General features: G+C 42.9%; 2 protein-coding genes and 1 pseudogene across 3 annotated transcripts in view; 1 reads left to right on the top strand and 2 right to left on the bottom strand.

Moving 5' to 3' along the window:
* The window catches only part of Bmx (BMX non-receptor tyrosine kinase), a 60,636-nt gene extending 59,721 nt beyond the window's left edge, over positions 1 to 915 (bottom strand). For both annotated transcript variants that reach the window (XM_051141595.1, XM_051141596.1), the window contains exon 1: positions 842 to 915. In XM_051141595.1, coding sequence (XP_050997552.1) covers positions 842 to 844 — 3 coding nt within the window. In that variant the 5' untranslated portion in view covers positions 845 to 915. The remainder of the gene's footprint in view (positions 1 to 841) is intronic.
* A 9,704-nt stretch (positions 916 to 10,619) lies between these two features.
* Positions 10,620 to 10,717, bottom strand: LOC127185995 (uncharacterized; annotated as a pseudogene).
* A 1,251-nt stretch (positions 10,718 to 11,968) lies between these two features.
* The window catches only part of Pir (pirin), a 94,182-nt gene continuing 91,570 nt past the window's right edge, over positions 11,969 to 14,580 (top strand). Inside the window, exons 1-2 of the mRNA XM_051141372.1 lie at positions 11,969 to 12,202; positions 14,163 to 14,291. Coding sequence (XP_050997329.1) covers positions 14,196 to 14,291 — 96 coding nt within the window. The 5' untranslated portion in view covers positions 11,969 to 12,202; positions 14,163 to 14,195. The remainder of the gene's footprint in view (positions 12,203 to 14,162; positions 14,292 to 14,580) is intronic.

Raw genomic sequence — 14,580 nt, 5'->3', positions numbered from 1 at the left:
ACTAAATACATACTTGATTGAAATACTTCGCATACGTGTATAAACGTATCAAAGAGTAAGTTAAAAATGAAAAAAAAAAAAAAAACCCTCAGCTGACTCTGGTTCCTCCCCAGATCTACAGCACACTCTACACTGGTAACTCGTGAGCACACTAGAGTTTCAGAAGCAAGGCCACAAACCCCAATTTGTTAGTGGTATTTTTAAAGTAAAATGAAATCACTATAGCTATCAAGAACCTTTTAATTCTATGGTTGTGGGACCAAATGGACCATTTGCCTTGTGCATTTCTCTTTCCATTATGAGCATTCATGATTTCTGATTCAGGGAGACTTCAGGAACCTAAAAACAAACAGTCATAGCTGAAAGGACATGATGAAAATAGAAAGAAAGGAAGGTACAGCTAAAATTTCTGTCCTTTAGTGAGTAGTTATGAAGAAACATGAAAAGCCATGCAAGGGCCATATGGGAAACAAAAAGAGTGGAGAACAATCAGTAGAGGACAGAGCACAAAGGCAGATCCAGCTGGCTATGCTGGGCACCCAGTCAGGCAGATTCTCAGAATGAGATTTTTGAGCAAGGTGAAGAATTCACAGTGAAGCAGTAGCCATTTTTTTTAAGCCTCTGGTCCCCAAACTACAAGCTCCCTCTCAAGTCCCAGGGGCAGCCTAACACCTCCGTATTCATAATTTTGTGGTTATTTTTATTATTATGATTATGATTATCATTATTATTATTATCATCTAAGATGAAGGTCTCCAGAAATTTAAAAATTCCAGGTCCCACAACACCTGGGTCCGAACCTAGTCTGTAGGATGTGACACCGCAGGCCACTCAAACGTACCATTTAGGCTGCTCTGTCTTCCCCGGGGTCCACCACAGTGAAGCAAAGGCGCGAGCTTGCAAGATCTAAGCCTCCGTTGTCCTCTCTCCGGCAGCAGCAAATTGTGTCACATTTTTTTCTGGCTCCTGGGTCAGAAATGGCTATAGGACTCATTGCCCCCAAAGCACTTATTGTCCTGCAGGGCCTTACACAATCCTACAGGAAACCACGCTCAACACTTAGCCAACACTTGTTGACGTGATTGGGTGCAATGAATGCAGAGACAAAAGCAAAATTCAGAAAGGCTCTAAACCCCTGATAACTGCAGCGCCTGCTTTTCCCAGGCAGCTCTTGGGGACATGTGATAACCCTGCCTTTTGTTTCTAGAGCTTTGTGCTGGAAAGAACAAGCAGATATCTTGCTGAAGCCCAACTTCTGACGCTGACTTCTCTCACAGGAGCCGGACTCAGGAAATTGTTAGGGAATGCCAAAGGGCACCGAGAACAAGCAATGAAAACGTCACCCCAGCACTTGGACAAAGGGAGGCCGGAGAACAAGAACTACAAACCCGAAGGTGCACATATCCATGTTTCATGAAGGACCCAGAAATAAATTTGCAATAGTCAGTAAATACGGGACCCAATATAATGCCTCCCTCTGAAAATGATTTAAAAACTGTAATCAGCCAGCCAGCCGAGCATAGTTCCTTCTGCTGCGGCCAAACCTACCTAAAGAAATGAGCGGTGGATCCCTGATCCTGTGGTTCCTGCAGGAAAACAGTGGCTGGTGGGATCAGCACCTCTTCCACTGTCAGACTCAAGCCTGCTATCACAATACTGAATTCAAAGGCCATCAGAAATTCTACCATTTGGGACATGCCGTAGCCTATAGGAAATTAGTTCATTTATGTCAATGAAATGAGTCTAAAAATGGAAACAAGACTGGCTTTGCTAATGTAGGCTGCGCCAATATTAGAAAGAAAAAATGTTGACTGCCACCTTGCATTGGCAATGACCACATCTTGTAATTGGGCTTTTCTCATCTCACTGTTTTCTCTGGTGTATTATTTGGGGCTGGAGAGATGGCTCAGTAGTTAAGAGCACTTGGCTGCTTTTCCAGAGGGCCCGGGTTCAAATCTCAGCAACCACATGGTGGCACACAACTGTCCATAACTCAAGTTCCAGTGGATCTGACCACTATCACTCAGACATACATGTAGACCAAACACAAACTGTACATAAAAATAAAAGAATAAAGTTTAAAAAAAATACCATTTATTATTTTATGTGTATGTTTTTTTTCCCTGAGTGTGTGGCTGTGTAGCACATCATGCAATACTCTCAGAGGGCAAGAAAGGTTGTTGGATACAGACAGTTGTGAGTCACCATGTGGGTGCTAGGGATCAAACCTGGGTCCTCCAAAAGAGCAGCCAGTGCAGTTAACTGTTGAGCCATCTCTCTAGCACCACTGATGGCATATTTTAGACTCAGCTGTAGGGTGCAAGAAAATCATCCCTTCAGTATGCATTGACACACTGTATTATTTAACAGTTACTGGGCACGTTAATGTGTCTGTAAGCACGTATGTATGATGTGGTCATAAGATGATGCCTTGTGTGGGCAATGGAGACTTAAGTCCCTGATTCTCCAACAAGCATTCTTTTGAGGCGATGTAGGGTTAGCATCAAGTCATCTTGAGAGTCTGCTGTGTGCTGGCCATTCTGGTATGGGCTGTACAGGAGACAAGCAACAGAGCACAGACATAAGGACCTGGTAAAGTGATTTAATTTTGCACTCCTTCCCATATGGTAATTCATATTTTCTTCATGGCTTATATATGGTAACATGGTAGATAAATTTTAGAATAAGAATAACTTAGAAGGAGGGAAGGAAGAGGTGGTATAACTATGGAAACATTTGGGTACAATCTCCTGGGATTTCCACAGCCCCTTAGGGCTTGAAACACTCAAAGGCAGCAAGAAGGAGTGGTTTCCTCCAAGTCAAAATGCCACGGATTTACTTCCTTCTTCTATTACCCCCCGCCCCCCATGTCTTCTGAAACTTTTTTGGCACTGCATTTTCCGTGGTTTCAGTTAACTGCTAACTTTTGATTTCAACTACATGATTTAGTTTACTTAAATTATAGTCTTTATTACGGCCTTTGGCAGGTGAGAGCCTTTGGGATTTTCTGGAAAGCTTGTTTGTGCAAGCTTTAGCAAACAATAGCCTAAGGGGCATGACATGGCATTTGACTTTGTGACATGAAAAAGAAGCTTGTTCTCTTACGCATATAATCTTGACCCTGCTATAATTAAAATAGAGAAAGGAAGAGGGAAAGGGGAAAGAGGGGGAAGAGAAAAGAGAAAGAAGAAGGAGAGAAGAAGAGGATGGAGAGAAAGAGAGAGAGAGAGAGACAGAGAGAGAGAGAGAGAGAGAGAGATATCTTTCAGGTAAATGACTGGCCTCTATTGTTTGCCACTTTCAGCACTGGGGAGGTAGAAATAGGTAGATCTCTTTTCTTTCTTTTAAATTTATTTATTTGTTTATTTATTTATTTATTTATTCACTTTACATCCTGATCATAGCCACCTCCCTCCTCTCTTCCCTATTCCACCCTTCCTTCTTCTGTCCTCCTCCCTCTCCCCCTCCCCTATTCCTCAGAACAGAAGACCCCCACCCTCAAACCCACCCCTGCACATCAAGTCCTATCAGGACTAAGTACACCCTCTTGCCCTGTGGCCTGGTGAGGCAGCTTGAAAGGAGGAAGTGATCAAAAAGCAGGCAACAGAGACTGTGTTAGAGACAGCCTCCCCTTACTAGGGGACCCACAGGAAGCCTGAACTGCCCATAGGCTACATCTGTGTCGGGGGCCTAGGTCCAGTCTGTGTATGATCCTTGGTTGGTGCTTCAGTCTCTGCAAGCCCCTCTGGGCTCTGGTCAGTTGGCCTTGTTGGTCTTCTTGTCAAGCTCCAAGAGACAAGTGGATCTCTTTGAGGTCAAGACCACCTTGGTCTACATAGCAGTTCCAGGCCAGCCAAGGCTACATAGTGAGACTGTGTCTCAAAATATTTGTTTGACTTATGTTTCATTTTAAAACTTTTTGATAATTTTGATAATTTGATACAAGCATGTAATGTATTTAGTCATACCTACTTCCCTCTCTCCTTTCTTCCACTCTTGCTGACTCCTTCTTTTCAATTGGGTCCCCGTCTACTTCTGTTAATGTGCACGGGGGGGGGGGGGGAAGGGGGGGAGAGTGGTCACACTTACTGTGAGCTCATGATTGCAACAGCCACATCATATCCAGAAGACAGGGTTTCAAAGTATTCTTCTCCATCCTCTGGCTCTCATGATCTTTCTGGTCCCCTTTTTGGGTTGTTCTCTGTTTCTTGGAATGAGTAATACAAGACCATAGCGGTCCCATTTAGGGCTGAGCATTTGGAAGTTATTTATTCTCAGCACTTCAAGCAGTTATGGTAAATCTCTACATTAACTGTCTCCCACTGCAACAAGAAGCTTCTCCTACCCAGATTGAGAGAAACACTAATTTATGCATATAAACATAAATATTTAGAATACAATCTAGCTACACATCCTTTTATAAAAATATAGTCGACTCTCCACTAGGGCCTGGGATCTCACCAGCCATAAGCATTTGACCAGGTTTATAGTTCTAGACAGGTATTCCTTTCCATGGACTTGGGCCTCAAGGACAAGTATAAGTCCTTGGTGACCCCACACACCATCTTGCCACTATTGTACCAGTGGGCATATATTGCCTAGAACATTTGTATTGTAAGAATATGGGTCTATATCTGAGTAAGACCACTGATGGCTTCCTCCTGCAGCAGCCTGCATGTCATCTCGCATTGCTATGAACGCTAGCCAGGCATTCTTTGGTTAAGGGACATATAGGTTATTTCCAGATTCTGGCTATTACGAATAAAGCTGCGATCAACATGAGTGAGCAAATGTCCTTGTTGCGTGGTGGAGCATCTTTTGAGTGTTATTCCTGGGTCTTGAGGTAGAACTATTCCTCGTTTTCTCAGAAAACACCAGATTGACTTCCAAAGTGGTTGTACAAGTTTGCACTCTTACCAGTAATGGAGGAGCGTTCTGCTTTCTCCACATCCTTGCCAGCACATGTCACTTGAGTTTTTCTATCTTAGCCATTCTGATAGATATAAAATGGAACCTCAGAGTCCTTTTGACTTGCATTTCCCTGATAACTAAGGATGTTGAACATTTCTTTAAGTGTTTCTTGGCCATTAGCTATTCCTCTGTTGAAAATTCTATTTAGTTTGGCACTCCATTTTTAAATTGGAGTATTTGGTTTGTTGGTGGTTAATTTCTTAAGTTATTTATATATTTTGGATATTAGCCCTCTAGTATTATCTCTTACACCATCTCAGTACCTTATTTCATCTTACTAACTCCTGAAACTGGCCTAATTGCTATTCACTGAGATCCAACCACCCCGTGGGCCCTTGCATTGACTGTATCCTCTGATTAACTCTGCCAGAAATCTGCCTAGCTCATTGCCTCACTCTAGATTTGCTTCATGTAGCCTTTTACTAATGAGCCGTATCTTGACCATCGAGTTCAATACTACAACCTGGTTCATCCTGACCCAGCATGCCCAGTCACTCTTAGTCTTTTTGCTCCAACTCACCCCAGTAATATTTAATTTCTTATGATACAATGCATAATTTCTATTGACTAAAGTGTAAGTCCATGAGGGCTCCAACAACTTTTTTGTAGCCTAAGCTTTTTGGCAGGGGCAGGTATTCTTTGGGAGTATCACTCCATCACCTGTTGCATGTATACCTTTTGGAATTAAAGAATCTGCTTAGAAGTTGGGATTTGAGCTGGGTGTGGTAGTGCACACCTGTAATCCCAGAACTCTGGGAGGCAGGAGGATTTCTGTGAGGTCCAGGCCAACCTGGTCAATAAAGCAAGTCCACTACACAGAGAAACCCTGTTTTAAAAAACCAAAATAAGTAGTAATAGTAGTAGTAGTAGTAGTAGTAGTAGTAGAAGAAGAAGAAGAAGAAGAAGAAGAAGAAGAAGAAGAAGAAGAAGAAGAAGAAGAAGAAGAAGAAGTTGAAATTTGATGTGGCTTATTCACACTCACTGAAAGTTAAGATGAATATATCACCTTTCCCAAAGATGCTTGTGTATCAAACCTTGGACTCAGTGATGAAACAAATAACCTCGTTCCTTGTGAAAGGAAATGGGTGTGCAGAGTATGCACAGAAAGGCTGTTATTTCACTTTGTTATAACCTTTATGGATACCTATGACACCTTTGCTTTATACAATATGTTGACATTCAGTCGTGTTTATTCCATTTCTTTGGTAGAAGGTAAGGATTTGAAATCTAGAAACAGTCAGAAAAGTGAGCAAGTACCAACTCTTTTCTCAAAACAAAATCAACTGGAATAGAGAAATCATATATTTATGTATTATCATGTGTGATTGATTTTGTTTTGTCGTTGCAGAGCAGAGCAATCATGGCAGAGTTATGCCTATAAAACCTCAAGTGTTCACTATCTGGCTTTTTTAGAAACAAATTTTTGCTAAATCATGCCATACAAGAATACTGATAGCTGTAGGAATGACCTAGTCATTTAGAATTGGATTTAGCAGCTTTGTTCCACAGATACAGTTCTGAATTGGGAGCAAAAAAAGTAGGCAAAGAAGAGTAACTTTATGAATGCTTTAATGATTTCTTTCTGACTTGATTTTAATACTTTCCCCCAAAATTTTATCATGAAAAATGCCATAGAGAAATGTTAAAAGAAGTCACAACACCCATATACGACAACCTACTTTCTACAACTAACATTCTATTGACATTGGCTTTGTCATGACTCTATTTGCTCATCAACATTATTGTTGTTGTTGCTTCTGTGATCGGTGCATTTAAAATAAGTTGTAAACATCAGTACATGCCATCCATAAACAGCTGAGCTGACATAATATTAGCTAGAAATTATTCCAATTAAATTTGACCTTTGCTTCAAAGATGTGATCCACAAAGCCTTCTTCATTTGGTGAGAAGTCACTTTTAACAAAAGGTGAAAGCTGAGAAAGGTTATCAGGCTAATTGAAGTAAGTATCAAAGAGTCCGTTCCCTACATTTCCCTGCTTCTCTAGTTCAGACAGGAACTCATGGCCCTTTTCAGGGCCAAAACTGCTTTGCTTGAGATGGATCCTAGCAATGTTCTGAGGCTCCAAAATCAGGGTCTTAGGTGCCTTTTCCTGGTATTTTATTTTTTTTTGCCAGAATCCCAGAGAGAAGGCAGAGGGGAACACAAATGTAGCTTCTGGATCACAGCCTACCACATCTGTGAAAGACCTTCTCATCCACAACCAGGTAGAAGTGGGAGTCTTATGTACCCACCTTCTCTGGATATAACAGAATGTCCTCAACTGCCCAACAAAGTACTGTCTCTCACACACTATTATATGTGTGAAATAATTAGTTTTTGACTTGGAGTCAAGTGATTTTCTGGGTTAGTGACTCTTGAATTTCTAATATGGAATATTCTAGAGATATTGGCCCTTTAATGAACAGAAAATATATATTTCCATGGAAAGTGGTTTACCAAAATCCACAAACAAAAGCATTTGAGTTTATACCTTAAAAAAGAAAAATAACTGCAAATGATGGAGACCACACAGTTGCATGAAATAATACCTTTGGGAAGATGTTTAGTGTTGTGAAGGTGAAAATCAATAAGGTTGAATAAAAGACACAAAGTTGGACTAGGGTTTGTAGCTCATTTGGGAGAGTGTATGTCTATCATGTACAAAGCCCTGAGATTGATCCCCAGCACTGCATCAATCAAGCATGCTGTTACAAGTCTCTCGTCTCAGCACTCAGGAAGTAGAATCAGGAGGATTCCTGTAACCCTAAGAGATCATTATTTGCCCCCAATACCAAGACCAAGACCCTCCAAGACCAAGTTCTCGGCCCAAAGGAGATTTCTCCAAAGGGGACAAAGGGCAGGGAATAAGAAATAAAGAAGGGAGACAGAAGACAAGGTAGAAGGGGAGCAAAACAAAAGCAAGATGGCAGGAGTATTTATCCTAGTGGGGACAAGGGGCTACCACTCGATAGAGAGGAGATAGTTGTGACACATAGGAAGATGGTAATTTATAAAAGTACAAGAGAAAAACCAATGTTAGGATGAGGTGTTTAATTTTAATTGGGCATGCTAACTAGGTGAACAAAGGGGGCTTTTGATTACTGGACTTCAATACTTTGATAGCTGGGTCTTGGTAATCAGCTTCAGGAAAAGCAAGTGGCCAAATAAGGAAATAGATCTTGGTGACTAGCTTTAGGAATATAATCTAATTTTTTTTTTTTTTTTTAGCAAGGCAGAAAGAATGGGGGAGAAGGGCAAATCCTGCCAGAACTATGCTAGCCATGCTCAAGCAGACTAGAGCACACACACACACACACACACACACACACACACACACACACACACACACACAGATAGAGAGAGAGAGAGAGAGAGAGAGAGAGAGATGCATTGACCATCTGGGTGTCTTTAAAGATTATAATAGTGAACTTTGGTGTCATTTAAGGAAGGCTTTGCTCTTTGTGATGTCAGCAAAAGACTTTCTTTTATGTTGCTCAGGATTCCAAAGATGATTGGTGGTCATATATCCATCTGCCTGCTCCACCTGATTTCAAATGAGAACTTGAAGGCTCTGAGTTCAAATGTACAGGGTCCATTTCTTGCCTCTAAAGTGGACCCTTTTCATAGTGAAGCACTGTATGGCCTCTACTCCATTTGTAAAAATTCTTCTCTTTTGCCTTCTAGCTTTTCAGATCTCTCTCTCTCTCTCTCTCTCTCTCTCTCTTTCTCTCTCTCTTTCCCTCTCTCTCCCCCTCCCCCTTCCTCCCTCTTTTCTACCCTCCATCCCTCCATTTCTAAAGGACTACAAACAATTTCTCTGCTCTGCCGTAGCTACACCTGTCCTTGCTTTGAGAAGTGGCATCACCTTCATTATCTGGATGCAGAGATTTTGAATTCCAGAGAATTTTCCAAAAAGGTGTTAACTGAGACATCACCAAGAACATTGCCATTCTCTCTGAAGTTCTTTTTATCATTAAACACTATCAGCAGCAGAGGTGCCTTTTTTGCTGGCACATCTGTACTTTGGAGGCATCTGCTATGGCTAGTAGGAGTGATGCAACCATTCATCTCTAAAGTCTAGTGTAATAATTGCTTTGAATAATGGCTGTCTTGATGAACTAATGGACATAAGTACTTTCTGCAAAGTTTGTCACTAGATTGGAGAACCTCTTTTCTCCTATGACATGAAAACTTTTTATCCAGGTATCTATTTTTTATCAAACAAACTACCCTGAAATGGTGTCGCTTAAAGACACTTGACTTGATTTGCTTAGAATTTTGTGAGTCAGGAAGTTGGGAAGAATAATATTGAGTGTGTGTCCATGTGGCTTTCGCTGGTGTAGCTAGGCTAAAAGATCCACTTTCAAGGTGATTTGAGTTTTGTGCTTCATTTCTTCTCATAGTGTCTCCTTCCAAGGAGCCTGGCCTTTTTGAAAAAAATGATGACATCACGTTCATAAACTCTTAAAGAGCAACTGTTTTCCATGAAGCAGGATGTGGCAACTGCCAGGTCATTTCAGAGCCTCAATCAGAAATGGCACATTGACTCAGTCATGGCAGCCACAAGCTCTGCATAGACCCAAGAGTAAGAGGAGTAAATAGGAAATTTAGTGGAGTGTTGGGGGTCCTATTTCAGAACAAACCTGTGAGATAGAACCTACTGTTCAGCCCATTGTAGAAAAATGGGATCTTCCAAAGGTTGACAAACAATGGCTTTAGGAAATAATAGATGATTTTCATGTCAAAAGTCTTTCCTAGACTTGAGGAAGCAACTATCATAGGTTGTCCAGAGAGCATGACATAGAAGCTAAGAGCTAAAAGGTGTAGTGAAAATGAAGTAAAGAAAGTTCTAGACAGGCACAGCAAACTAAGAAGAGATAAGTGTGCTTGTGCACTTGTGCACTCTCCTCCCCATCCCCACACAAGTGGGCTAAAGGTGAGGCCAGTTCAAAGACATCAAAGAGCATTCTATTAAGCCAACGAGAAGCCACTGAGGGTTTCAGGTATTTGTTTTCTATTTGCCTGCCACGTGGAAAATGGTTTGGCCAGTGGTAAATCTGAAGGTAGGAGGACTGAGTAGTAATTGGGGAAGATGGAGAGTGGACTTCAAAATGGGAAGGTTTGGTTGTACTAAGAGACATAAGAAATAAGAATCCACAGGCTTTTGAGTTGAAAGTGTGTGAGGGGAAAGCTTGCACCCCAAGCCCAGGCACTGGGGCTGAATGTTGGACTTGTGGAAGGAATGCAAGGTAATTTCTTTATAAGGTCTCCAATGTGCCAGGCAGATTGTTCATACTTCTGTTTTATGTGGAAACAGTTTCAGGAGTAATTATAAATGAGAAGTACCAAAACCTTATTAGTGCATGGCAGTTTGACGTTCTCATGTATTATCTCATTTGGTCTTGACTCACTTAAGGTAGGCAGAGCCAGCTTGAGCCTCAGTGATAGAAAAGCTCAGGAAAAAGACTTTTTAAAACACTTACACTTTATTATGAATACATTTTAGCATAGATTTAGATATGGGCATTAAGGAAGAGAGATAGCCATTTCAAGAAAAGACGATATTCAACCAAGTGTGGTCATGGATTTCTCAGGAGACACACAGACACACAGACACACAGACACACACACACACGGGGGGGGGGGGAAGAGCGCTTTATGAATTTGCATTTCATCCCTGTACAAAGGCCATGCTACTCTCCTCTGTACTGTTCCAATTTTAATGTCTGTTGCTCAGTTGAGCACCAGAGAAAAGTCTTTGTTCTTCTGCTTCCCTATTCTTTTATAGCAGGAATTTGAAAACTATGCATGCAACCCTAGTAGACCTGATTGTGTCTATTTTCATATGGTCTGACAGCTAGGAATGCCTCTCACATTTTAAGGCCAAAGGGGCTGGGGTTATAGCTTAGTTGGCAGAGTGCTTGCCCAGCATGCACAAAGCCCTGACTTCTACCTCCAGCACCACAGAAAACTGGGCATGGTGGTGGATGCACCACAGTAACCCCAATACTTGGGAACTATGGGCGCAAGAATCAGAACTTTAAAGTTATCCTTGGCTATCTAGGGAGGTAAGGCCAGCCTGGGAGTCATGGTTCAAAACTTTAGCTGAAATATAAAGTCAAGAAGAATCTTTGATGAGAAGTTGAAACTGCATGAATTCAAAGCATAATCGTGTGAATTTCAATTTAATCACCCACAATACAATTTTGATTAAAATCGAGCCACACTCAGTAAGTGCTTGGCGCAGTCTCCATGGAAGACCCACATTGCTGGAAAGTAAAAAGAAATTTACCGTCTATTCATTTTCGGACAGTTTCCCAGACTTGTTTGAGAGTCATCACGTTCAATCTTGTCCCAAGAAAAGACAATGAGTTTTCATGTGTTTAAAGAACATTCAGAATGACAGCCGTGCCTGCGCCCGGATTAAAAGTCCTAGGAAAACTAGATTGCTTCCTGGCTATGTATACATCCTCACACCCTTGTGACAGCAACTCTCCAATGCCTTCCTTAGATCCCAACAAAATTCAAGCCCTTAATTACATGTGTACCTATCACGGCCTGCCTTCTCTTTCGGCAGGTACTGAGACATTTTGGCTCTTGCATCTGTTCTGCCCCTGCCCCCATTCTCACTGGCAAGCAGCAGGAAGCACATTTATGAGAGACGACTGTGGAAGGCAGGCCCATTTCATTCTCTTTACAACCCTGCAACAGTGGTGCTGACATCTTCAGCACCCCCCCTTTCACTGGGAACCTGATGCACAGAGAGGCTGAGTCACCTGCCCCAAATGGGACAAGGATTTAGGAAACATTCTTGTTCATAGAGCCAAGTGGTTGGGTGACAAGCTGATTCGGCGTGAGCACAGGTTTTCCAGGAGAATCTAGGGGTCTGCAAAGCACCTGAGCATCCCACACATTCCTGCGGATTTCAGCGCGCCCCCAAGAGGCGGGGAGCCCGCATCACTCTGTGGACCAAAGCTAGAAAGGCAGATCCAGAGAGGCAAAGGGCGGAGTCAGGGAATCCAAACCCAGGGTAAATAAAGGGAGTGTCACCCCGTCCAAGGCCCCTGAGACCTAGAGACTCCCGCCTCCCAGAGGCCCGCAACGAAGCGCTGAGTCACGCTGACTGACGGTAGGCGCTCAGCAAACTCGTCAGTGTGCTGTGTCCCTGCCACCGCGGAGACTAGGCACGGCCTGGCTGTGGCCTCCCTCCTGAGCCTGCGCTACTGCCGAGTGAGTGGTATGGGGACCCCCGCCACCGTGAGGTTGGTGTGTGTGTGTGTGTGTGTGTGTGTGTGTGTGTGTGTGTGTGTGTGTGTGACCCCCGCCACCGTGAGGTTGATGTGTGACCCCCGCCACCGTGAGGTTGATGTGTGTGTGTGTGTGTGTGTGTGTGTGTGTGTGTGTGTGTGTGTGTGTGTGCGCGCGCGCGCAAGCGCAAGCGCAAGCGCACGCTCACGATAGTCGAGGAGGAGATGCCCTGACCAGTCAGTATTCAGGATGCTGCCTTTCCAGGCCACTACAGGCTCCTAGGGGAACTGAGGGAGGGAGATGCTTAAATCACACAAGATTTGGTGAAAGGGACCACAGCTTGACTTTTCTACTGGCAGCTCACTGCAATTAGTTAACTGCCTCATCCTTGTTCCTGTGTATAGGGCCTAATTGTGAGAAGTCTGCAAAGACCCAGAAACACTAGGTGGAGGCAAAAATACTGTGCTCAGAAGTTCATTTCTATCCCCCACATTTCATGGCCCAATAGATACGTATTGCTGGTCTGCTAGAAAGGATACCTTTTTAGGATCTGCCCTTAATAACTGCAGGGCACTCCAGGAAGCAGCAGCTCACTTCCTCATAGCGCTACTTGCATCCTTTGAGGTAGATGTTTCTCAGTCCCATTTTATGGGTGGAAAAGGTGAGGCACAGAGTGGAAGCAGGCTGGAATATGGCAAAGCTGAGATATAAATCCAAGGCGTCCAGTTTCAGAATCGGCTTCTTGTTAAAGCACTCATCTTGGTTTCAGTAAGGAATCTGTGAAGGGCTGGCTAGAGTTCCTGTGGTGACCAGATCTGGGGACTTGGGATTACTTGTCTGCAAACACCTGGAGTTAAAAGGAGAGTCATTGTATCCGATCCGTGATATTTCCTTGGTTATGGCTTAGACTTCCATCAATAATGGAGTGCTTTTGAATAATAAATGTGATATATGGGTTGTTCCTGAACCCTGGATTCCATTGTCTGGGGCACTTCATACATGATTTGTCTGTACTATAGAGGACATTATTAGGAAATTCAGAAATGTCTTGCCTGAAAAGTTGCCTATACAAGACCTACATAAGATTAAGCCAGCCAAAAGTCCAACACAGATGGGAGAAGGGTTCATGAAGTCCCACCCCTACCTGGGGTAGGGAGTGGCAGTTTTCTTTAAGGAAGTGACCCCTATCAGGAAAATGACCCAACACCGTGCACATAAGGACAGCACCACTTGGACTCAGTAGGCTATGGAAAAGACATCATTAGCTTGGGAGTGAGATGTGGTCATGGGGATCTGGAAGGAGTTGGAAGTGGAACAAAGGGTTGCTATAAGAAGGCACATTGTATACATGCTTAAAACTATAAAGAGATGAATTTTTAAATGGCCACAGCCTTTAGAGATAGATGGATATTTGAAGCTCTCTTTCAATGTCAACATTATCATCTTCTGGTGGGAGTCACAGACCTCCAGTGTTTTCTCTTTGCTTCCAATGCCACCAAAAGAACCCTCACTTACATCTTCCACCCTACGTCATGGGGTGGACACTGAAAGTGTGTGTGTGTGTGTTGTTGTTGTTGTTGTTGGGAGGTCAAGAGATGCCACTGAAGCAAAGCACATAAAATGGTCTTTAGATAAGTCTTTTAAGTTCTTGCAAAGTGTTGTTATTTTTCACCTTTGTACAAGATGACTGCAGGATTATACAAGGTAACTGCTAATAATGGGGTTCCGGGTACCTAGCAAATTCTAACACATGTTCAGCATCATTGTGTTTTTTAATCATCTAATCTATGTCCCATTCATAGTAAGTACACAATAAATTGCAATTGTTAGAATTTGAGACAAATCTAATGATAACATCCTTAGTTTGTAGTCTGGAAATAGGTCTTCCAATGTGATTTCTTTTGTTGTTGTTGTCTTTCTTCTTGCCCTCCATCCTCTACAGCTCAGCACCAGAACATTCTTTACAACATTCAAAATGGCATCCTCTAAGAAGGTTACTCTCTCAGTGCTCAGCCGGGAGCAGCCAGAGGGGGTTGGAGCACGGGTCCGCAGAAGCATTGGCAGACCTGAGGTATGCTGGCTGCGTGAGTATGTTGTCCTCTCCTTTCTGAAGGGACTGGGGCGATGTTGAAGGGGATTTGGGAAGAGAAGGCCAAGGTAGTCCTGAGCTTCCTTGTTGGGTTTCAGAGAGAGAAACATGAAACTCCACAATTGGGGCCCCAAGTGGATCACTTCCAGCCTAAAGGAGGCTTCTGGAATGTGGATCAAGAGGTTCTGGGTAGCAGGTACAGCTGAACTCTGGGAGATATGTCTGGGTTTCTCTGCCTACCCATGTACTGCCTTGAGCTAAGAAGCATGCT

Source organism: Acomys russatus, chromosome X (genome assembly GCF_903995435.1).
Source record: "Acomys russatus chromosome X, mAcoRus1.1, whole genome shotgun sequence".
Classification (NCBI taxonomy): Eukaryota; Metazoa; Chordata; class Mammalia; order Rodentia; family Muridae; genus Acomys; species Acomys russatus.
Note: the sequence above shows the minus strand (reverse complement) of the source record. Positions and strands in the feature narration are given on the sequence as shown.